General features: G+C 47.2%; 2 protein-coding genes and 16 non-coding genes across 21 annotated transcripts; all 18 read left to right on the forward strand.

Annotated features, from left to right (window-relative positions):
* The first annotated feature begins 15 nt into the window (after positions 1-15).
* dom (domino) lies at positions 16-18,433 on the forward strand. Of its 4 annotated transcripts, none has more exons than NM_001299747.1 (15): positions 16-208; positions 775-1,396; positions 1,456-1,759; positions 1,978-2,233; positions 2,776-2,880; positions 4,005-4,805; positions 5,026-6,247; positions 6,489-6,675; positions 7,706-7,842; positions 7,920-8,106; positions 8,336-10,432; positions 10,960-11,178; positions 14,014-14,049; positions 14,111-17,206; positions 17,270-18,433. In NM_001299747.1, the coding sequence occupies exons 2-15, from the start codon at positions 786-788 to the stop codon at positions 17,711-17,713; spliced, it is 9,702 nt and encodes a 3,233-aa protein (NP_001286676.1). In that variant the 5' UTR covers positions 16-208; positions 775-785; the 3' UTR covers positions 17,714-18,433. The 4 variants fall into 4 exon arrangements, with proteins under 4 accessions (NP_001286676.1, NP_726065.1, NP_524833.2 ...); NM_166446.3 differs by lacking the exon at positions 2,776-2,880 and having other exon boundaries at positions 17,270-17,662; positions 18,006-18,433; NM_080094.4 differs by lacking the exon at positions 2,776-2,880.
* On the forward strand, positions 1,804-1,909 carry snoRNA:Me28S-A2589a. The gene has a single exon (NR_003810.1). It is a non-coding gene; the product is annotated as a snoRNA:Me28S-A2589a (small nucleolar RNA).
* snoRNA:Psi28S-3316a lies at positions 3,325-3,456 on the forward strand. Its single transcript, NR_003811.1, has one exon. It is a non-coding gene; the product is annotated as a snoRNA:Psi28S-3316a (small nucleolar RNA).
* Positions 3,468-3,608, forward strand: snoRNA:Psi28S-3316b. Its single transcript, NR_003812.1, has one exon. It is a non-coding gene; the product is annotated as a snoRNA:Psi28S-3316b (small nucleolar RNA).
* snoRNA:Psi18S-841a lies at positions 3,642-3,785 on the forward strand. The gene has a single exon (NR_002551.2). It is a non-coding gene; the product is annotated as a snoRNA:Psi18S-841a (small nucleolar RNA).
* snoRNA:Me28S-A2589b lies at positions 4,849-4,957 on the forward strand. Its single transcript, NR_003813.1, has one exon. It is a non-coding gene; the product is annotated as a snoRNA:Me28S-A2589b (small nucleolar RNA).
* Positions 6,284-6,433, forward strand: snoRNA:Psi28S-3378. The gene has a single exon (NR_003814.1). It is a non-coding gene; the product is annotated as a snoRNA:Psi28S-3378 (small nucleolar RNA).
* Positions 6,713-6,845, forward strand: snoRNA:Psi28S-3316c. Its single transcript, NR_003815.1, has one exon. It is a non-coding gene; the product is annotated as a snoRNA:Psi28S-3316c (small nucleolar RNA).
* snoRNA:Psi18S-841b lies at positions 6,862-6,999 on the forward strand. The gene has a single exon (NR_003816.1). It is a non-coding gene; the product is annotated as a snoRNA:Psi18S-841b (small nucleolar RNA).
* Positions 7,020-7,151, forward strand: snoRNA:Psi28S-3316d. Its single transcript, NR_003817.1, has one exon. It is a non-coding gene; the product is annotated as a snoRNA:Psi28S-3316d (small nucleolar RNA).
* Positions 7,169-7,301, forward strand: snoRNA:Psi18S-841c. Its single transcript, NR_003818.1, has one exon. It is a non-coding gene; the product is annotated as a snoRNA:Psi18S-841c (small nucleolar RNA).
* Positions 7,322-7,453, forward strand: snoRNA:Psi28S-3316e. The gene has a single exon (NR_003819.1). It is a non-coding gene; the product is annotated as a snoRNA:Psi28S-3316e (small nucleolar RNA).
* snoRNA:Psi18S-841d lies at positions 7,492-7,629 on the forward strand. Its single transcript, NR_003820.1, has one exon. It is a non-coding gene; the product is annotated as a snoRNA:Psi18S-841d (small nucleolar RNA).
* snoRNA:Me28S-A2589c lies at positions 8,159-8,265 on the forward strand. The gene has a single exon (NR_003821.1). It is a non-coding gene; the product is annotated as a snoRNA:Me28S-A2589c (small nucleolar RNA).
* On the forward strand, positions 10,520-10,678 carry snoRNA:Psi18S-1389a. The gene has a single exon (NR_003822.1). It is a non-coding gene; the product is annotated as a snoRNA:Psi18S-1389a (small nucleolar RNA).
* snoRNA:Psi18S-1389b lies at positions 10,731-10,885 on the forward strand. The gene has a single exon (NR_003823.1). It is a non-coding gene; the product is annotated as a snoRNA:Psi18S-1389b (small nucleolar RNA).
* sncRNA:184 (small non-coding RNA 184) lies at positions 12,096-12,130 on the forward strand. Its single transcript, NR_002552.1, has one exon. It is a non-coding gene; the product is annotated as a small non-coding RNA 184 (non-coding RNA).
* Positions 18,434-18,557: 124 nt separating the features above from the next.
* On the forward strand, positions 18,558-22,194 carry BBS9 (Bardet-Biedl syndrome 9). Its single transcript, NM_001144255.3, has 8 exons — positions 18,558-18,824; positions 18,883-19,356; positions 19,415-19,548; positions 19,607-20,280; positions 20,344-20,844; positions 20,897-21,063; positions 21,406-21,535; positions 21,595-22,194. The coding sequence occupies exons 1-8, from the start codon at positions 18,571-18,573 to the stop codon at positions 22,132-22,134; spliced, it is 2,874 nt and encodes a 957-aa protein (NP_001137727.2). The 5' UTR covers positions 18,558-18,570; the 3' UTR covers positions 22,135-22,194.
* The last annotated feature ends 814 nt before the right edge of the window (positions 22,195-23,008 follow it).

Raw genomic sequence — 23,008 nt, forward strand, 5'->3', positions numbered from 1 at the left:
ATCCAACAGTCGCACTAATTTTGTACTCGAAATTCAACACGAGCAAACGTGCTCGCGGACAGTTGAAAAATTTATTAAATCTAATAAATGTGCAATTTTGCAGACCATCGAGTGCAGCAGATTCTCCACGACGCATTGGCACCATTTTCAAGCACGGATGCCCTGCAGAGATGGTGAAATCTTGTGATTAAAATTCTCCCCGTCTGAGGTAGGAAATAGTGAAAAAAAATGTCTGCCGCGCCGAAAATTGACAAAGCGACGCCGCCATGTCGCAACCTATAGTCATCTCCCTCTCGCAGCGTGCTCCCAGCACCACCAGTGTTCATCTATGTGTGTAGTGCATATTTCGAGCGTTAAAATCTGTTGAAAATTTAAAACCATTCAAACAGTGGAAAATATTGTGCACACATTATAGGTTTTTCACATTTCCCTTGCGGAAATCGGAAAAGCAAGCGTATGTGTGCCGAATGGAAAAAACCAAGACGCAGGGTTGCATTTTTCTTGATTTCGAGGGGTGCATTCTGTGTGATAAGCGTTTTTTTATTCTGTCTTTAAAATGATTGTAGACTTTTGTCCCGTCATGTTTGATAATGGATATTACGCAGCGGTAAAATTATTATTTAATGTCTGTTATTGAGTCAATGAGTTCTGCGGTTTGGCCAGGGCTGCAGCATCGGCACATGTTCGAGGCTGGCCACGTTTTCTTTTTCCCGCCATCCGCTGTCATTTCAAAATAACACTGTGAACTCACACCCCTTCTATTTTTTTTTGCAGATGTCTCAAACATGAATGAAGGTAATTCAGCAGGAGGGGGGCATGAAGGGCTCAGCCCGGCCCCTCCTGCTGTGCCAGACCGCGTAACTCCACATTCAACGGAAATTTCAGTTGCCCCCGCCAATTCTACAAGCACAACAGTACGAGCAGCAGGATCAGTAGGAGCAGCCTTGCCGGCCACCCGCCATCACCAACATATAGCGACCCAAGTGAAGGGAATCGCCAGCAGCAGCAGCAAACAACAGAAGCAACTGGCCAGTGCGCAGCTGCCTGTGCCGCTGTCGCCCTTGCCGCAACAACAACAGCAAACGGCAGAGGCAACGGCAGCAGCAGCAGCACCCGCCCACTCCAACGTATCCGTTTCCTCCAGCACAATAGAAGCCTCTGTTTTGCCGCCGCAGGCCAAGCGTCAGCGTTTGGACGACAACGAGGACAGGACGAGTGCCGCCAGCATTGTTGGACCAGCCGAGAGCAGCAACATTGTAAGCTCCCTGCTACCAGCGTCGGTGGCCTCCAGCAGCGAGGTCGGCGGGCTTTCTTCTACGGCCCTGCAGGACTTGAATGCCCTCAAGAAGCGCATACTCCAGCAGAAATTGCAGATCTTGCGTAATCTTAAAGAAAGGTGAGTTACTACTTTTTTATTACCAAATACCGCTGAATAACAAATTTTCTTTTAAAAAGGCATCTTGAAAATGTGTCCGAATACTTTTACCTACAAAACGGCGGCAGTATGATGGACTACCCCGCGTGGCGCAAGAAGACACCAACCCCGCAGTTCATCAGCTACAGCAATGCGAATCGTATAGATCAGCTGATACACGAAGATAAGCCAAGCACATCAGCAGCAGCAGCTGCGGCACAGAATCAGAAATATACCACCCAACAGACAGACTCTGTGGAGTCCTCACTAGTCAGTGGCATCGGTACTGGAGCGACAAAAGGAGCGCCATTGGATGGCAATATCAGCAATAGTACTGTGAAAACGGTAAGAACATAGTTTTAAAAAAGTAACACAAAATATAGCCATATATATATATGATGTTAACATCATACTGAGTGCCTAAATCGATCTATTTTTGATTGATTCTGGCTTTTAAAAGGGATGTTCGCAGCTGCGAGGCATTTGTCTGATAACACTTTTCTATTAATTTACTATTGAGGTTCTTTGGTATCGTACTAATTAAGATTTCTTTTTCCCTTTAGAATACGCAATCTCAAGTTCCAAGCAAGATTGGCAGCTTCACAGAATCAACGCCCGCAGCAACAGAAAGCAACTCAAGTACCACAGTTCCAGGAACAGCTACAAGTGGCGCCGCAACCAGCACATCAGCTACTTCGGCCGAGGCTAGTGGTAATGTCCTGGCAGTGGAAGCAGAAATCAAAATCCCAGCTGTTGGAGCCACACCAGTGGCCATTTCCACCAAGCTTCCCGCTGCCGTCGTCCAGCTAACGCAACAAGGTAAACTCATCTTGTTCCCAGTCGACCCCTTTGACCTCTCATTGTTACGAAGACTTTTGTGTTTCTGTTGTGTTCGTTTCGATCAAACAAAATTGTATTTTTTGTTGTTTAAAACTGTTATGTTCGTCCTCCCATATTTACGCCAAATTTAAATTGTAAAATCGATGCAAAATCTTGACCACTGCATACCATCTCCTGTAATTCCGAAAGTGATACTAAAACAACGCCAACTTGCCAACGCACGTTCTGCACTAAAGATACCGATATTATATTGTGGCCGCCAACTATTGTGCATTACTAATACATAATACAACAAAAGCAAACTAAACTCGCAAAAAGCCAAGATTATTTTGTTAGTTTACCACAAACATACACACACCTACTAAAACACAAGCATAACTACATAACCAACTCTATCACGTACTGCTATTTATTATTTACACTTTATTTATTTTTCCGATTTCTGTTCCCACATTAATGCTGCCTACATTCTCCTATAACGCACACACTCAACTCACCATAATTGTATCGTTATAATATAGGTCACATACCCGGTAGACCTTTAGGAGGTCGTCACGGTATGGTCTTCGGTCAAATACCCGCTCCTCCTGCTGCCGTAGGAAATCCTTCTGTACCTTTGGTGCCAGGTGCTTATCGTTCGCAAACAACAAACAAAAAAATATCAAAAATCTTTCACAGCTAAAATTCTTTTTGTTTTTATTTAAATTCTTACTTAAACCAGATTGTGTCTTAACCATTAAAGCATTTTATCATTTCTCAAGCAAAGTAGTGCATTGATTGATGTGCATAAAGATTATATTTTCAATTTGTAAATTGTTTTCTAGAATTGGTGTTTTGCCCTTAGTTTGGATTGGTAAATCTGCTTAATAATTTCAGTTTGAATTGATAAATAATTGATGAATGTATCGTTTAATTGATTGCGTTGATTTGTAAGCAAGTTAGCAAACTTAAGCATACTTAGTAAAATAGAGAACGCGCCGAACTATAGGACTTACCACACCGATTGGGCTCTCATTATCATCCCCTCTTTCATCCACTTGAAATATCATTAGTACTAGACTAGTTTTATGTCGCACCTAAAAGCGTTTTCTCGTCGGCTCGTTAAATGCTCTTGAAAATCGTAGATGTGTGCCAGAGCGAAGCTCAGTTGCAAGTGATACGGCCATTTTTTGTGGCAGATATCCATAACGCTGACTACAAGTGATCTCGGCGGACGCACCTAAAAGCGTTTTCTTGCCAGCCCGTTAAGTGCTCTCGAAAATCGTAGATGTGTGCCAGAGCAATCGTCGCAGTTGCAAGTGATCTAGATCCGTGACAGAATCAGATCCAATTAAAGCTGGGCTCATTTATATATTAGTATCTAAACTTACAAATCGGCCGGTACACGGGCAAGCGCACTCTGTGTCACATCGATATATCCAGCCTCATGTGATGACAATTTGTAAGCTTGCTAGAATAAGGGGGAGCTTCGCTTATCCATGCGGCAACTATCTTCAGCCCAGATGCCGCATTGAATTCGGGCCTCACATTAAGACTAAGTTTGCATGCATTTCCCACCTCTTTCGTTTAGCAACCGATTCGCAAATGATTCTTATTCTAACTCTTCTATTTCATTCATTCACTATTGCTTTCCTCGTAGCTCTTTTGTACTTGATGCACTTTCCAGCATGCCAAGAGTTGACCTTTTTCCGCTGTCCCTTGAGTAAATGATATCTTTTCTAATCTATCCCTTTTTGACTTATTTTCTAAGGTGGCACCCCTTTATTGCCCTGCAATACATCCGCCGGGTCCACGGCGCTTCGTCGTCCCCAAGGTCAGAACAATGCCTCAAGCGGATCCGCCGCGGCATCTGGAGGCGGAGGAAGCCTCACACCCACACCGCTCTACACTGGCAATGGCCCGGCCGCTCTGGGCGGTAGCGGAGGACTCACGCCTGGCACTCCAACTTCTGGCAGTCTGCTCAGCCCTGCCTTGGGCGGTGGCTCCGGAACGCCCAACAGTGCGGCGCAGGAGTTCTCTTTTAAGGCCAAGCAAGAGGTGTATGTGATGCAGCGTATATCGGAACTACAGAGAGAGGGATTATGGACTGAGCGGCGCCTGCCCAAGCTGCAGGAGCCCAGCCGCCCCAAGGCGCATTGGGACTATCTTCTCGAGGAGATGGTCTGGCTGGCGGCAGATTTTGCACAGGAACGCAAGTGGAAGAAAAACGCGGCCAAGAAGTGTGCCAAGATGGTGCAGAAGTATTTCCAGGACAAGGCCACCGCTGCCCAGCGGGCGGAAAAGGCCCAAGAGCTGCAGCTAAAGCGTGTCGCTTCCTTTATTGCACGCGAGGTGAAGAGCTTTTGGTCGAATGTTGAGAAGCTGGTCGAGTACAAGCACCAAACTAAGATCGAGGAAAAACGCAAGCAGGCTTTAGACCAACACCTCAGCTTTATTGTAGACCAGACAGAAAAGTTCTCACAGCAATTGGTAGAGGGAATGAACAAGAGTGTGGCGGATACGCCCAGTCTTAATTCTAGCCGTCTAACATCGCCGAAACGGGAGTCCGATGGTGAGTTATACCTTAACTTATTATATCAGTCGATTACCAGAACTGAGCACTTGATGATAAACTACAAACTGAAACGTTGTTGTGGTCTATTTTTGAACACTTCGATGTTACCTTGGGATGGTCGCACTTGCGAGGCATTTGCCTGATGCTTATGCGCATAAGTTCCATGTGTACTTCTAGCTTTAAATAATTGCTAATGAAAACATCATCCACTTTACAGATGACTTTCGCCCTGAGTCTGGTTCAGAAGATGATGAGGAGACTATCGCCAAGGCCGAAGAAGATGCAGCCGATGTGAAAGAGGAGGTGACGGCGCTAGCTAAGGAATCTGAAATGGACTTTGATGACTTCCTTAATGATCTACCACCTGGCTATCTGGAAAATCGTGATAAGCTTATGAAAGAGGAGCAGAGCTCGGCGATAAAGACCGAAACGCCTGATGACAGCGATGATAGTGAGTTCGAGGCGAAGGAAGCCAGCGACGATGACGAAAATACCATCAGCAAGCAGGAAGAAGCCGAGCAGGAGATAGACCACAAAAAGGAGATCGATGAACTGGAGGCAGACAATGATCTCTCAGTGGAGCAGTTGTTGGCGAAATACAAGTCTGAACAACCTCCTAGTCCCAAGCGACGAAAGTTAGCGCCGCGTGATCCTGAGCTGGACTCTGATGATGATTCGACGGCAGTTGATTCCACCGAAGAAAGCGAAGATGCGGCCACCGAGGATGAAGAAGATCTCTCTACTGTTAAAACTGATACGGATATGGAGGAACAGGATGAACAGGAGGACGGTCTTAAGAGTCTAATGGCGGACGCTGATGCAACAAGTGGTGCTGCTGGCAGCGGAAGCACGGCTGGGGCAAGCGGCAACAAGGATGATATGCTGAACGACGCTGCCGCCCTGGCCGAGAGCCTCCAGCCCAAGGGTAATACCTTGTCCTCAACCAATGTGGTTACTCCTGTGCCCTTCCTGCTAAAGCACTCCTTGCGTGAGTACCAGCACATCGGGCTCGATTGGCTGGTCACAATGAATGAGCGCAAGTTAAACGGCATCTTGGCCGACGAGATGGGTCTGGGCAAGACCATCCAGACCATTGCGCTATTGGCCCACCTTGCCTGCGCAAAGGGCAACTGGGGACCTCATCTCATTGTGGTGCCTTCGTCTGTGATGCTCAATTGGGAAATGGAGTTCAAGAAGTGGTGCCCCGGCTTTAAAATACTCACCTACTACGGCTCCCAGAAGGAGCGCAAGCTAAAACGCGTAGGTTGGACCAAGCCAAATGCGTTCCATGTGTGTATCACGTCCTACAAGCTGGTGGTGCAAGATCAACAAAGCTTCCGCCGCAAAAAGTGGAAGTATCTCATCCTGGATGAAGCGCAGAACATTAAGAACTTTAAGTCCCAGCGCTGGCAGTTGCTACTTAACTTTTCCACAGAGAGGTGAGTAATGATTGCATATGCTGCTAAGCTTGCCAGTCAGCACCAAAAATCAGTAATCATGCGATTGCTAAACTAGCATGGCGACTACGCTTGGGTGCTAAAAGTAAATTCGCTATAATGCCGCATACTAAACCAGAGCATGCTAATCTAGCCCTAGAATGCTTGTGGCCTTGTTTCGAGACAAATAACAAATACGCCTTTTACACGAATGAATTTATAAAGTACTCTTAACTTTCTACAGGCGTCTGTTATTAACTGGAACCCCACTACAGAACGATCTGATGGAGCTGTGGTCCCTGATGCACTTCCTTATGCCATATGTGTTCTCATCGCACCGCGAGTTTAAGGAATGGTTCTCGAACCCAATGACTGGCATGATTGAGGGCAACATGGAGTACAACGAGACTTTAATTACTCGTCTGCACAAGGTAAGCATATCATTAAGATATAAATGTTTATTTTTTTCAGCACCTAAAAGCGTTTTCTTATCAGCTTGATAAATGCTCTTGAAAATCGTAGATGTGTGCAATAGCAATATCTACAATAGCTTGGGATTCAGTTTCTATATAACTTCAATCCGTTCAGATTGTAAACATCCATTATAAGTCTTACAATGCAAATGCACTCTGTGTCACATTGAATTTACCTACATGTGAAGACAATTTGTTAGTTTGCTATATGAAAGAGATGTGACTTATCCATGCAATTAGTGCCGTAAAAGGTTGATTGCATTGAAATCGCATTTTACACTATCGAAAATTAATTATGACAGGTGCACCTAAAAGCGTTTCCTTGCAAGCCCGTTAACTGCTCTTGGAAATCGTAGATGTGTGCAAAATCAATCCTCACAATAGCAAGTGATTTTAGTTCCTCTAACTCAAATCCATTTACATTGTGAACATACGTCCTCAGGAATTCTTAGGCAAATGCACTCTGTGTCACATTGAATTGAATGTGAAGACAATTTGTTAGTTTGCAATATTAAAGAGTTGCGTATTATCCATGTATTTAAAGCCGTATCAGGGTGATTACATTGAAATCGCATTTTACACTATTATTAATCAATTATTTTCATTGCACCTAAAAGCGTTTTCTTGTCAGCCTGATAAATGCTCTTGAAAATCGTAGATGTGTGCAAAATCAATCCTCACAATAGCAAGTGATTTTAGTTCCCTTAACTCTAATCCGTTTACATTGTGAACAGTCGATCCATAAGTAAAATGTTCATGTTTTGTTCCTACTTTTGCAAATGCACTCTGTGTCACATTAAAACTAGCTTCGTGTGATGACAATTTGTTAGTTTGCCAGATCAAGGAGATGCGTCTTATCCATGTGGCTGAGTTCTTACCAATTTATTCACATTGAAAACGCCCCTAACATGACCCTCTTATTTAAGTTATCCTTATTTTCAAAATAAATGCGCAGTAATTAGAATTTGGCTTTTGTTTCTCCGTACAGGTGATTCGTCCGTTCCTACTTCGACGCCTCAAAAAGGAGGTGGAAAAACAGATGCCCAAGAAGTACGAGCATGTTATAACGTGTCGTCTGTCGAATCGCCAGCGCTATTTATATGAGGACTTCATGAGCCGCGCCAAGTAAGTTTGGATTTGCTGACTACCGACGAATGTATTACTGATCATTTAAGTTTTTTTTTTTTTTTTTTTTTTAACAGAACTCGTGAGACTCTGCAAACGGGAAACTTGTTGAGCGTGATAAATGTACTGATGCAGTTGCGAAAAGTGTGCAATCATCCGAACATGTTTGAAGCGCGTCCTACGATCTCGCCATTTCAAATGGACGGAATTACATTCCACACTCCGCGACTCGTCTGCGATATAATGGAATATGATCCGTTCACGGTGAGTCTTATTTCTACCTTCTTTATTGCCAATTTTTTTTCTTGATTGTGGTTTGAAAATGATGTTAAACTGTCACTGATAGTTGGACTTAATCTATTTTGGAGAGAGTCGTAAACTTTTCCTAGGATGTTCGCATTTGCGAGGCATTTGTCTGATTCGCTTAGGCAATAAAATACGTATTAGGTTATAGCCAATTAAAATTTGTACTAATTTATGTATATTCTTACAGCAAATAAATCTAGAGACGTTAAACCTCTTGCTGTTGCATTTGGAGCAAACTATGACCGCCTACGTCTCGCACAAATCCCGCCTGCTCGCCCCGCCTCGCAAGCTGATCGAGGATATCGATACGGCTCCATTGCCAGCTCCCCGTTGTCCAAATGGCAAATACCGCTTTCATATCCGAGTTCGTAGCGCTGAACTGGCGCAGCGCATCAAATTGAATGCTGTGAAGGTAGGAGCAAGTCCAGCCATGCGGTTGGAGGGTTCAAAGATTATGCCAATGCGCAATTTGCTACCAAGTGGAAGAGTGCTGAAAAGGGTCAGTGCTTCGATCAACCCTGTGAATATGGCTTTGAAACCAGTGGTGATCAATAGTGTGGTGACAACAACATCATCATCGACCACAGCATCTTCTCCTACTGGAGCTTTAAGCGTGCTGAGCAACTCCAAGTTGCTGGGTGCACGTTCACAAATTAATGCTCCAACGCCCGCTAAAGTAGCGAAAACGATGCAAGACGGAAAACCATTTTTCTACCTCACACCGGCGACGAATTCAGGAGCAGCAGGAGCGCGTCTTACCCTGACAAGCAAAACCACAGCCTCGGCGTCCACGACGACCTCCAGAACAACAGTTACAGCATCAACTACTTCTGGTCAGCAACTAATAAGGGATCCCATTGTCAAAGATTTGGCCACTCATGTAAAAAGCACAGTACAAAAGCAAAGCATTGCCAATGGGAAGACGGAGCCCGAGGAAGAAACTGAAGCAGAGGATCCCTACAAAGTACAGGAGCTGATTCAGATGCGCAAGGAGCAGCGATTGGCAGCGCTTAAACGTATGGCAATGATAAATCGTCGCCGAACGGATGCCACTCCCATATACGGCGAAGATTGTCGCGAGGCTATACAGCGCTGCATGCAGGCGACCCGATCCCTAAAGCGATCAACCTGGCAGACGCGTGGATACGCCAACTGCTGCACTGCCATGGCGCATCGGAACGGTTGGTCCCTAAACCACTTGCTGAAGAGCTTCGAGGAAAGGTGCGCTGATCTAAAGCCAGTGTTTGCCAACTTTGTGATCTACGTTCCTTCTGTTTGTGCGCCCCGGATCCGTCGTTATGTACAAAATCTCTCATCGACGCACTGGCAGCACGAACAAAGGATTGAAAACATTGTGGATCAGGCCCTGCGGCCTAAGCTGGCGTTGCTGCATCCAATCATTTCGGAAATGACCACTAAGTTCCCAGATCCGCGTCTCATCCAATACGACTGTGGCAAGTTGCAGACCATGGATCGTTTGCTACGCCAGCTAAAGGTTAACGGGCATCGTGTACTGATATTCACTCAGATGACCAAGATGTTGGATGTTTTGGAAGCTTTTCTCAACTACCACGGTCATATTTATCTGCGTTTAGATGGCTCTACTCGGGTGGAACAGCGGCAGATCCTGATGGAGCGGTTTAATGGAGATAAACGAATCTTCTGCTTCATCCTCTCCACGCGGTCTGGTGGAGTGGGCATCAATTTGACGGGTGCCGATACTGTGATCTTTTACGACTCCGACTGGAACCCCACAATGGATGCGCAGGCCCAAGATCGTTGCCATCGTATTGGTCAAACGCGAGATGTACATATCTACCGTCTTGTCTCCGAAAGAACCATAGAGGTTAACATTCTTAAGAAGGCAAACCAAAAGCGAATGCTGAGCGACATGGCCATCGAGGGTGGCAACTTTACAACTACGTACTTTAAGAGTTCCACCATAAAGGATCTCTTTACAATGGAGCAGAGCGAGCAGGACGAGTCGAGCCAAGAGAAGTCGGAAAACAAGGATAGAATTGTTGCTACAACAACGCTTTCAGATACGCCTTCGACGGTTGTGGAGACGGAGAAGCAGTCACTGCGTGCATTTGAGCACGCGTTGGCTGCCGCCGAGGACGAGCAGGATGTGCAGGCCACGAAAACGGCTAAAGCCGAAGTGGCAGCTGATCTGGCCGAGTTCGACGAGAACATTCCTATTGCAACAGAAGATCCAAATGCGGAAGGAGGTCCTCAAGTGGAACTCAGCAAGGCCGATCTGGAGATGCAGAACTTGGTTAAACAGGTGAGCTAGTTTTCAATAAGAGAATCAGATAATTAGATGGTTTAGTATTATAATTGTTACCAACAATTTAATACCAGTTTAGAAATAGTTGCCGTTCTTGCACTTTATACTGAAACCCTGCATTTAAAGAGATTCCGGCTAAGCGAGTGTGGCACAGAGAAAATCTTCCTTTGGAAAGTAGACTTTCAGACATAGTTGAGGCGACATAACCCACGCCACGATTGTATCACTCAAAGTCTAATATCTGAAAAATCTTCGATCATACTATTTTTTTTACAACGCCAAACTAGTTTTTATTGCGGCATCGCTTGCAACTCATTGAATTCGTTTTTCTAATCGAATAAAATGAAGTGAGTGTTGCCAAGAGCAATACACCTTTTCGTATGAGGCTTTCAGACATAGTTGAGGCGACATAATCCACGCCACGATTGTATCACTCAAAGTCTTACAATTTTTAACTTAGTGCAGTGCTGTAGAATTTCTTCAAATTGAACATATAAATATTTCCCGATCTTATTTCTATTCAGCTCTCACCGATAGAGCGATATGCCATGCGCTTTGTGGAAGAAACTGGAGCAGCATGGACGGCGGAACAATTGCGAGCCGCGGAAGCGGAGCTGGAGGCCCAGAAACGCGAGTGGGAGGCCAATCGCTTGGCGGCCATGCACAAGGAGGAGGAGCTGTTGAAGCAAGAAACGGAAGCGGAGGAGATGCTTACCTACAGTCGCAAGGATTCGAGTAATCAGGTTAATACCAAAACAGATTCCAATTCCAATAAGCGACGACTGGTGAGGGAAAATCGCAGAAACTCAGCTCAGAAGCTGAGCAGGAGTGTTAGCAGCCATAGCACCGGTAGCAACAACAAGAACAGTAAATCGGCAACGACCCGTGGAAATAGCCAGAACAGCCTCAATCAGACTGTACCAGTGGGGTCAGGAATAAGCAGGGTGAATAGAACGGGGGCGGGGGTCAGTAGCAGTAGCCGAGGCAAAAGTAACAGCACGAAGTCAACGGGGAAGGGAACAGACGCCGCACCGCAAGTTCGGCGGCAGACCCGTCTCCACTCTCTGGGCGCAGTCAATATGGCCAGCGCCCGAACACCGCCCACTAGAAAGACAACACGTACAGCTCTGGCTGCATCTGCAGCTGCATCTACTTTAGAGGATGCCTCTTTGATCGTCGAGGAGCGTCCCAAAAGACAGTCGGCCAACATAGCTATGAGCAAGATGATGAAGACGCCCTTCAAACAGAATGTTCCATCCAACATCAGTATAAAGACAACTCCTCCTAAAAGGGGGCGAAGAGACAGTGTTGCAGCTGCCGCCACACGCAGTAAACTGCTGGAAAGAAGAGCTACAATTGCTGCTCCTTTAAAACATATGGATGATGAAAGTGACCAGGATGAAGAGGAGCAGGAAGAGCAGGAGTCTGAAGAAGATACCGAGGGCGAGGAAGCAAATGCCACAGTAGACGACGACGAGGAGGGGGAGGAGGAGTTGGCGTCACTTGACGAAGAGACCATACAAACCGGATCGCAAACAAATGATGAAGAAGACGATGACGAGGAAGAAGTTGGTGAAGAGGGAATGGTTGATATTGATACTGAAGATTCAGAGGCAGATGTCAAATCCAGCTCCACCTATGGTACAGCGGCAGATGGTAAGCCCGAAGAAGCCGAAAGCTTGGATGGCTGGGATGCACACGACCAGGTGCAGGACACCACAATGACTAGCTCCACCTACTACAATGTCAGCGAGGAATCAGACACGGATGAGCATCACGATAGCAAGGCGGAGGCTAAAGAGCCGCCGCAAAATTCCGATAAGAGCGACGAGAGCGAGGCTGTTGGACACACACCACGTACAAGGTCGCGCGGCACAGTAAAGATCAATCTGTGGACCCTGGACGTGAGTCCCGTAGCAAACGCATTGAATAAAAGCAGCGCCAATAGGAGCCTCAAAAAAGCACCAAGGACTGAGTCCACGCCAAAGGAGTCTCAGAGCGAGCCAAGGCGAAAGATTACTCAGCCAAAGCTGCCGAAGAAAGAAGAAACTAACAACAAATCTAACAGCAATATCGGCACCTTACACCGCTGGATATCGAAGTCCCCCCGAGTAATGCTTCGATCCACACCTGTTACGGCAGCGAGCGCTAGCTCATCAGCAGCAGTCAGTGGTGTTTCGGGAGGAAATGCCTCCTCGAGCGGAACAGCCAGGTGATGATGTTCACTATCATACCTCAGTCAGTATTATCAGCTGTGTGTGTTGTGTGCGTTTTAGTGGGCGACTAATTATCTGTGGGGAGACGGGTCCTTCCCCGGCTGTTACTGCTGCCAGGCGACTGATGCATAATGAGTATTTATAGACTGTAACAAGTTTCCTTCTATCGTATGAGATAAGTTAGTTAGGCGCCGGAACCCACGCTAGAATCTAGAATAACAAATTAAACTTCATTTGGTCAAACATCTTGACCTATAACATCTTGACAAAATGCGTTATTTGCCATTCGTCTGTGCAACCAATGGCTTCCTTTGTAGCCTCTTATGTTTTGAAAAACAAAGGGATCAGATGTCCTAATTTTTCATAGAATTAAAATAACCCAGAAAAGTGGTAGGAAAGAAATCCATTCCTAAGGCGTATCCATTCCTGTCGCTTCGGGAAAGATTAGGATGAACTCAACATTCAGGGAACAAAAACGGACGACTTGTCATAAGTTAAAAAGTGAAATGAAGCGGGAAGGTAAACGGGAAGTCAAATAATATTGCACGATTGTATAATGCGTATAGCAAATTTTACTCTAAATTACCACATCCTCGATTGTTGTTGTTAAATAATGTTTGTCAAAAAACCAATCGAGACCACAGATCAAACTCCTTTCCCAAAAACTGCATTAGATCTTAAGAATAGGTATACTATGATAATTGTTAAACATTTTTGCATTCTATAATTTATTTTGTACTCTAACCTAAATGGAACATTAACAATCTAAAGACTATGAGCATAGATTGACTAACCAATAAGACACAGAACTCATTTCGTATGCTTTAAAAAGTATCAAAATCCATTTATTGTGTAACATAACAAGATAAAACGAAACGTATAAAAACAGAAACAAAGCTAAAAATTAAACAAAACTAAATGACGTTGTGGTTTTTATTTACGGACTAATTTCGTGCGTTGCCTCAAAGAAAAGAAAAAAATCTTCCGTCCTCATGAAACCAAGTTGGAAAAGAATATTTGGATATCGTCCATAGATTGTTAAATATTATTTTCTATAAACAAATGTAGAATTCTGTTTTGGTGTCGCAATTAGTATCCAATTATCACTATTAATCCCCTCCCATGTCTATAAACTTATTGTTTAAACCCCTAAGCGCCGTACGAAAGTATAAAAATGGTTCGGAATGAAAGCTACAACGCCATCAGTATGATAATTTTAAAGTCAGCTAATATCGATAGCAATACGTTGAATCGCAAAATAGTTTCTAAGCAAACACCAAAACAGAGTTGCTATATCATGAAAATAATGTGGAACCGTCTATTCTTTTCTTTAACTTTCTTGGCTACCATCATCTGGTCCAGGTCTGGATATCGCGCAACACCATGGAACAGATGCCGGTAAGTTCAAGTGGTAGTGCTTGGTTCATAGTGCTAATTATTTGTGATCCCCCTTGATTAGATGTGGTGTCCTCCCACGCCGCCGCAAGACAACGATAACGATATCTATATTGACTATTCGCTATCGTTCATGTATGAGCTGGAACCGATTGCGGAGACGGATCTGCCGCCAGTTTACGTACGCAAGGAGCACAAGCGCTCGCGCACGGATGCTGGGTACGATGGTAGCAGACGGCCCAATAAGATGCGCCGGGAGGATAACTACGTACCACCCAGATCGCTTTTCGATCGCCCAACGCCACAGCTGGCGCGACTGCGTCGGGAGCTGAAGAGCCAGCGATTCCGCGGAAGCTTTAAGCCTAATATGCCGATTCCAGGCCTTAAACCACAACTTCCCACCAAACCTCTTACCGAACCTGAGGCCATGGCTGAGTGGTGTGTCTTCGAGGATATGGCCATTTTGCACGTCCTGGTAAATCTGCAAGGATTACCTTGCAGCCTTATGCTGCTCTCACCGGGCCAAACGCCCAACTGGGACCTCGTCTCAGAGATGGTCAACTTCTGTTCGAAGACCTACCGTTCGGCGCGGCAGTGTCGCTGGAGGTACGAAACGCACATTCAGCCGCGTGAGGAAGGCAAGGTGGTGGAGAGTCCCAAGAAGCAGAAGAAGCTTAAGCCCACTCTGCGCACTGAGTACCTGAAGAGTCCGCTGCGATATTTGCGAACTACCCAGCTGTATGTAAGCGATAACAACGCCTCGTTTTACAAGACGATGCGATCCCGCTTCGACAGCATTAAGACTGCTTACCTTAAGAAAGCACCGCCGCCGAAACGTCAGTTTAGTGCTCCGAGCCTGATGAATCCCAAGCACATGGAGGTGCTACAGGAGTTTGGCATCCTAAATTACGACCAACCGGTGTCGCCGCAGAACATTGCGGCAATGAAGGCAAATAAGATTCGGGAGAAGCAGCGGGGGCAGCAGATGTCCCAGCCTCCGGTTGGCGTGGGAGTGGTTCAGCAAATGCAGCAGCAGTCTCAGCAGCAGCAGCAGCCTGCACCACCTCCGCTGCCGCAGCAACAGCAGCCGCAACAAGTGGTTCAGCAGGTTCAACAGCAGCAACAGCAGCAGCAGCAGCAGCAGCAGCAGCAGGTTGTGCAGCAACAACTTCCCACTGTTTCAAACGTTCAACAGACTCTGCCCGTCCAGCAAACCGTGGAGCTCGTGCAGCAGCAACCCACCACCACGACAACAGTGGCGGTGCCCGCTGCTGGTGGTCAGTTGCAGCAGCTGCAGATCCAGCACTTGACCAGTTCCAATGTCTCGCCCGGTCAACAGACTGCCATCCTGCTCCACCAACCGCAGCAGCAATTGCGTACGCACCCCGGGCAGGGTGGACAATCCAATACTCAACAGTTGGTCAAGACTATTGTCGGCACCTCCTCCAGCTTGACCGCGGGCCAATTGCAACAATTAGCCCAACAGTCTGCAGTCGCTTCTGGGGGCCAGTCCAGTGTGAGTGTGGTCCTAACCACTCCAGTACAGACACTTCCGTCGGTGGTGCAACCCCAGATAGGCTCTGGTGCCCAGATCGTTTCGATCTCGTCACAGACGCTGCCCGTTAACAGCTCTCCCCAGTTGGGCAGCATTGTGCAGACCCAATCGCTGCCACAGGTGGTCTCCGTTAGCACTTTGCCCACCGTGGGCACCGTACTGACCACCACTGCCAATCAGCCACAACAACAGCATCAGACCACGGCTGTAACCACTTTGAACACGACTATGTTGCGTGGTCAGCGGATTGTCTCGACAGCTGCAGGAAACACCCTTCAACAGCGAACGACAGCCGGTGGTCAGTCTATTGTCTCTATGCCGAACTTAGGACAAGGCGCGAGTCCCTCGCAATTCCAGACTCAGCTTCGTTTGGCAGCTGTTCCCACATCTCCAGCCACTCAGACCACACAGTTGGTGACCACAAAGGGAATTCCGGTGAGCGCATTGCAGCAGGGAGGGAAGACGACAGTGATTCCCGTGACTCAGCAATCTGGGGGAGCACATATACAGCTCTACCGTCAGCGCAGCTTGAAGGTGCTGCAGACAACGACACAAGCCGTGCCCAGCGGATCAGCTGGCGCTACTGGAGCTACTGCTAATCTGGTGCAAGCAGGCGGCACCATAATCCAAGCTAGCAACATGGCCACGCATGTGACAAGCCAAAAAGTGGCCGTGTCGGGAATGCCGGGCACTTCCACTACTGTGCAGGCAGGCAACGTGGTAAGCAGTGTGCAAATGCACGGACAGGCCAGGACGCAGTTCATCAAGCAGATGGCGGCCGGAAAGCAGCAGCTGCAGCGTCAAGTGGTGTCCGCTGACGGAACGACCACCACAACAGCAGCAGGGGATATGTTACTGGTTAAGCGTCATAATATTCTTGCTGCTCAAAAGGCGCAGCAGGCCTCTGGAGCACTCTTTACGACCACCACTGGACAGCAGCAACAGCAGCAGCAGCAGCAAGGTCAACTCCCAGTGGCCGGGCAACCGCAGCAGGTAACTCAGCATCAGATCGCGTCCCTCGTTAAAGCTTCCACGGCAGCGGCGGCAAGCGGTAGCAGTGTTAATGCAGGCGGAGTCACCGTATCGGCTACTAATCCGACTGTTCAGGCGGGAAGCGTGAATATGACACTTCCACAGCTCAAGCCTGGCAGCCAGATCAAGGTAACCATGCCCAATCAGATGCGCCATCTGCAAATGCAACAGCAGCTGACGATGCCACGAAAGATCAGCCGGATGACACAGCTGGTCAGCGCCAGTGGTCAGCCCACGGCCACCAATATAATAACGACAACTGGTCCCCAGCAACAGCAGCAGGGAGTCACAGTGTCTGGCGGCGGTACCTTGCCCACAGTTGCTTCGCAGCAGCAACAGCAGCAGCATCAGCAAAAGGTTGGAGGTGGAAACAGTGTCCAGGCACAATTGCTGCACATTCAAAACACAAAGGGACTATCGAATTCGGTGACCATGCAGCAGATTCAACAAGTTATGCGAAGTGGCCAGCAGGGCACGTTAGCCACCACCAATCTGGTGTTGGGTAAAACAAGCGTGGGACGGGTAATCCCCGTGTCGGTGGCTTCACAGGCCAACCAGCGTCAAACCATTCAGGTAGGTTTCTTGTTTTAGCGATCCCCAGACTGAATCAACTAATTTTAACTTCCATGTCTTTAGGTTGTTTCAGCTGCATCAGCTCAAGCCCTGGCTGCGGGAAATCTGCGCACCCATGTTGCTGGGCCGAGTATTGCCAGTACTCTGAAGGTGGCCGCCCCTGGGAGTGCAGGAGGGCAGACCACGCAGCAGACGCTGATAGCTGCACTGCAGCATAATCAGCGGCAGAACGCCAGTCCTGTTCGGCTGCAAACGACGGCAGGAGGCAATCTTCTTGCCGTTGTGCAGCAGCAACAGCAGCAGCAGCACACAAGTATTGCGGGTCCAACCGCTGGACCGGCAGAGGTGATGACCATCACTCAGACGACCACCACGCTGCCCACGGTTGGCAGCTTGCAGCAGCAACAGCAGCAGCAGCAACAACAGGGCGGCATATCGCAGCCCACAACGCAACAGGTACGCAAGCTGGTGCAGAAAAAGATCCTGATACGCAGCGAGAAAGAATAACGCTCGACTAAAGCCGTCAGACCACGTCAGCGGCGGAGCATCACGAGCATCACCTCCACCGCCACCGCCACCTACAACACACCAACTCAGATTCAAATCCCACAAGCACCTCAAAATCAAACACCTTCAACTCAGTCAAAAGTCAATCAATCTGATCCTTTCGAATATCAAGATCGAACAAATTTCAATAGCTCATCTCACGCCGATCCTCATGCATTCAATCAGTCAGTCAGTCAGTCAATCAGCCCGTCATTGCTAAATTGATCTCAATTTCTGTCGATTGGTTTTGCAGCCATGAGCGATCTAACTGTTCTGGAGGATTGTGAGCTCAAGGTGAAACGCTGAAGATTACAACGATGATCGCTTCAATCAGCTCAAGGCATGGAAGCCGTATTACTAATTTTACTGATCCTTAGATATAGCACCTTAGCTTAAGTGAAATTTCATTGTATCTATTCATATTACGAGAATAGTTTTAAGGAAGTGTAGGTGGAGTGCCTAGTGTGTAGGCTAACTGCTTTAAATTCAATATGTAAATCGTAGTTAACTAAGTATCAGCCCCCCTATTCCCGTAGAGCAGTATGTACATTGGTAAATCTAATTCAGATCTATCAGATACTACATAAACACACCTAATATGTAGCTATAACTAAATGTCCTTTCTAGTTGTATGATCGAAAGCAAATAAAGAAAATTGTAAAAAAAAAGTTTAAAGTTTTGAAATGTGACTACCCTTATTGCATATAGACTTGTGATGGATATTAATATGGTTGCCAAGGCAACGTTTTTCCTTGCGACCACAACAATGTGAACCAAATCAGAATTGGAGTCGACTGGTTCCGGCAGTCAGTTGCAACATGTCGCTGTTCAATGTCTGCAGCTGGTGGTCTGCCCAGTGTTCCGATCCTGGAGAGGAATACGACGTGGCTAGCTTGCTGTGCGCTCGCTTTGGCCTGGAGACCCAGGAAAAGGACTACATTATTGTGGGTTCCCAGACGGGCCAGCTGAGTATCTACTATCCACACAACAGGGGTTACGATGCCACCGACCTCCTTTTGGAGACCCAAATGGAGGCTCCTATAATAGGTCTGTATGCTGGAAAGTTTAGTGGGTAAGTTTATTAGAATTTGAAGCGAACTATTTCCACGACATCTGCACCTAATCTGCAGAAATGTTCGCAATGAGAACGCTAACCAATTGGGCGTGCTCCTGCCAAACGCTATTGTTATTTACAATGTTGTTGCCATCGGAGGATTGGCGGAACATGGAGCCCAGTTGCGACTTCAGGTGCAGGCGGAGCACAAGTTCCAGCGCGTCTCGTTTGGACTGTGCCAAGGCCATTTTGGTCAGGTGAAGGGACGGGAGTTTTTCTGCGTGGTGCATCTGGATGGCACGCTGACCTTCTTTGAGCAGGATGGAATATCCTACGAGTGTCGATTCCCTGGTCACCGGGCTCTTCCCGCTCCGGTGGCCTATTGCGAGAGAACTGATAGCTTCTTTCGGTTTAGTGCCACATGGGACCTGCAATGCTTTAGCTACCAGGATCTGTCCCACTCGCTGGTCACCAAGAGCAGCTATCAGCCCACCTGGTCGCAGGGCGTCGGCGAAGGAATTGTCGATATGCGGGTGGTGCAAGTAAGGGAGTAAGTATAATATTATAAGAGGCCTCCTTTACTACCATTAATCTTATATACAACCCAGAAATTGTTCGTACATCATGATTTTGGGCGAACGAAACTTCATCTCACTGGATGACAATGGGAAGTTCAACTTTATGCTCAAGCTGGACTACGCTCCAAAATGTTTTACCAGTTTTGTAGTTGGCTACTACTGGGGTGAGAATCTCTTCTATTCCGTACATAATATTATCTTCAACTAGAATTACATTATTAGAACCTGGAGCTCGTCTAATCAGCGCCATCATTTCGGACTCCTCCAAATTGCATCTGTACGAAGAGGCCAACATAATTTGGGCAGCACAGTGGCCAAATCAATCGCCCGCTCCGGTGGCCATACAGCGCTCGAATGTCCAAAACCTAGCTGGTGGAATTGTTACGTTAGGCGCCAGGGGTCAGCTCGAAGTGGGCTACCTTGGCGCCGAACCCTTCCAGTTCCAGGTGCAGCCCCTAAACGTGGAGGAACTGAGTTTCGCCCAGGCCCACAAGGAGCTCCAGAAGCTGGAGGACGAGATCAAGGAAGCAGTGGATGTGCGAGACATGGATGCGCTTAACCAACAGGCGGCGGATCAAGTGCGACTAAGCTTCACCATCGAGCAGGAGGCTAACGATGATCTGGACACGCTCCTCTTGGACGTGCCAGCGGATGTGGCTGTTAAGGAATTGCCTTCGGCCAAGGGCTTACTGCGCTGCAAAATCAAGGCCGAGCTGGCCGAGTTGCAGCTGGTGTTTCAGACGCCAAATGGAGTCCGTTGCAGTCAGGATACATTGAGTTTTGTTAATGTATCCGCAGGCACAAGTAAGGAATTTAAGCTGGACTTTTATATTGCGGAGTTGCTACATATTCATAGCACCAAGGTGGAGGTGGTGGCCTCCTTCTTAAGTACCAGAGTGAGTGAAAGGATTTGGTACATAGTAAACGGAGAGTCATAAGAGATCTTCAATTCTTTGTAGGGCATTCCGCGAGTCATCCAGCAAAGCGCCAACCTTCCTTTGTCCATGTTCTATCGCATTTGTCAGCCGCAAAAGGCGGCTGGAATCAAGCTGACCTACAGCATCACCAGTCGGCATGTGAGCCCCAAGCTGGCCACCTTTTTCGGGGAGTTCCTAGAGGAGAAGAGTGATACCCATGCTCTGGGTCTTCAACTACTCTGTCCAGGACTTGAGAAGCAGAGTGAAGTGATCACCGTTGTGGCCGCCAAAAACTCGAATCGCTTTCGCATACAGTCCGACTATGTGGAGACCTTCGCCATGATTCTTGAGCGGATTGTGGAGAGAACTCTGCAGCTGGACAGCTCAGCGGGTCTGATCAAAATGGACAAAAAGAAGCCGAAGCGCGGAGTACTCAATCGCTGCGTCGAACGCCTCATGGCGGCTCCTTTTCTACCCGCACAGCCAATCCTTCATCGGGTCGACGTCCACCACGAAACTCAGCAGAGTATTAGGAAGCAAACGGTGGGTTCGTATTGTAATTTATACCCTTACATCCACTTTGTTTCATCCATAGGTCCAGCTGGAGGAGCTGTGGCAGCAGTTTAAGACCCTGCAGCGTCAATTGCAGGAACAATCGGAAAGTGAACCCAAGGAGGCTCTCACCATGCAAATCGAGTCGAACTACGACCAGCTTATCCTGGAGGGTGATAAACTGGTGGAGATTAGGAGGGATGAACGCAAGTAGGTGACGCCGGGTGCTCGATTGCTAGTTACCACCATCCATTCGGATATTTTTACTTTCACCATGCCACCTCCACACAAGCCCGCTTAAATAATTGTCATGCCTATACCTATTAACTGCTAATGGATAATAGGGTATATCCATTCGATGTTAAATTTATTATTTTATTGATTTACTATTGTAGTTATGAGGCAATGCAAATACGATTTTGAAGTTGTAATATTGGTAACCATATAAACATATTTTTGTAAGTTTGTATATCCCTAGTCATTAGTAGTACATGGTATTCTGCTGCCTATGTACTGATGTCAATCTGTCTAATTATTTTTTATCGATTTCAGACAGCGCTGCGACCTGAACTGCGCCGTGGCATTAGCCAAATGGATTATTCATGCCTTGAACCTGGAAGAACGTGTGGTCAATGTGGTAAGCTCAGTGCTAAGTGTACCCATCGAGGACTGGACTGAACTGGCAAGTGATTAAAAATTAAATGTGGAAAATTATAATAATATTGAATTTAATTTTAACAGAGTTGGGAGGAGTCGATGGCGCCCGGAATTGATATGCTGCATCATTTTGGGCCGCTGACCCGCTCGAAATCCTCATCCACACATGGATTGCTGGACGCCAACGCTGGAAACAGGGATAGTTTTGATTACAGCCGCTTTAGACGACACTTTGCTACACTTTTCGACAGGATTGTGAGATTAGCCTCCTCTCCAGTGGCAGTTAACCCCGAAAAGGGCAAGGAGGAGCCTTCCACGGAGGAGAAGCTACCGCCGACACAGCAGGTGGATGAAATCGGCAATATGCAGCGTATGCTGGGCGAGAAGGGCTTGCCACTGGCTCCGCCGAAGCGAAGAGCCAACATGAGCAGCTCCCTGGAGGCAGTGGAAGACGATGAGGAGTACGACGAGGAGGATCTTCGCGAGGATGTGGGCTATCGCAAGGAGTACGGAGCAACCGATCAGAAGAACCCAAACCACAAGAAGCGATCCGAGTGGGTGAACGAGGACTTTGAGCTGCCCACCACCGAGGAGCTATTCAGCGACCTGGGCATCTGGTGGTAGGCTTGGACGACTTGGAACTTGGGTTATTCTCGTCGCAATAAACGTGCAAACTGTCAAAACAAAGATCTTTATTGGCTCGCTCTCAACTTGACAGGATGACAGCGCGACAGCTGCTGGACCCGAGATCTGAGATTCTGGCGGCGATAAAGCTTCATAATCGGAATTTGCATAACCAGCAACGACAGCCAGCCATCCAGATCCGAATTCATATCCAGAGCCAGGGTCTGTGGGAGTGCGGAGATTTGTGTGGACAGGATAGACAGGACGGATTCGTCTATGATGCATAGTCGCAGATAAAGAAAGATAAAAGTTAGGGCAGAGGCTTCACTGTACACAAGTCGAAAGTGGGCAGAGCACAAAGGAAGCAGTGCACTGAAACAAATGGATCAGAGTTTCATTTTCTCTGTCAATTGTTACTATTCTTTCTGAACATTTGTTGAACATGAAGTGAACATTAGGTTAATTTATTATAAATTTCTTACCTTTACTCAATTTTTCTGTGTGCACCTCCAGCTGGGACAGCTGCTGTGATCCCTTGGTTGCTCCACGTGAAATCCCACACATGGCGAGCTGAGTTATAGGAGTCACTGTCTGATCTAGGCTACAGCTCCAGTTGCTGGACCGTAAATTGGCCACGAAAGACGGCTGGAATGTCAGGTCTCTCCTTTAGGACCGGTCGGTCGCGTGTTTGTTGCCAAGATTGGAACACAAGCTGACTCCGTCATCGGGTGCATTGAGCACATTGTTTGTGCGTTTCATTGATTTTTCAAGGGGTGGGGGGGGGGGTAGAGGTGGTGCAGCTGGCTCATTGATGAATTAACTGCTTTTTAATGTGATCCCGAGCAATTAACAATTAATTTGCACTTTGATGATG

This window comes from Drosophila melanogaster, chromosome 2R, assembly GCF_000001215.4.
Source record: "Drosophila melanogaster chromosome 2R".
In the NCBI taxonomy this organism is placed as follows: Eukaryota; Metazoa; Arthropoda; class Insecta; order Diptera; family Drosophilidae; genus Drosophila; species Drosophila melanogaster.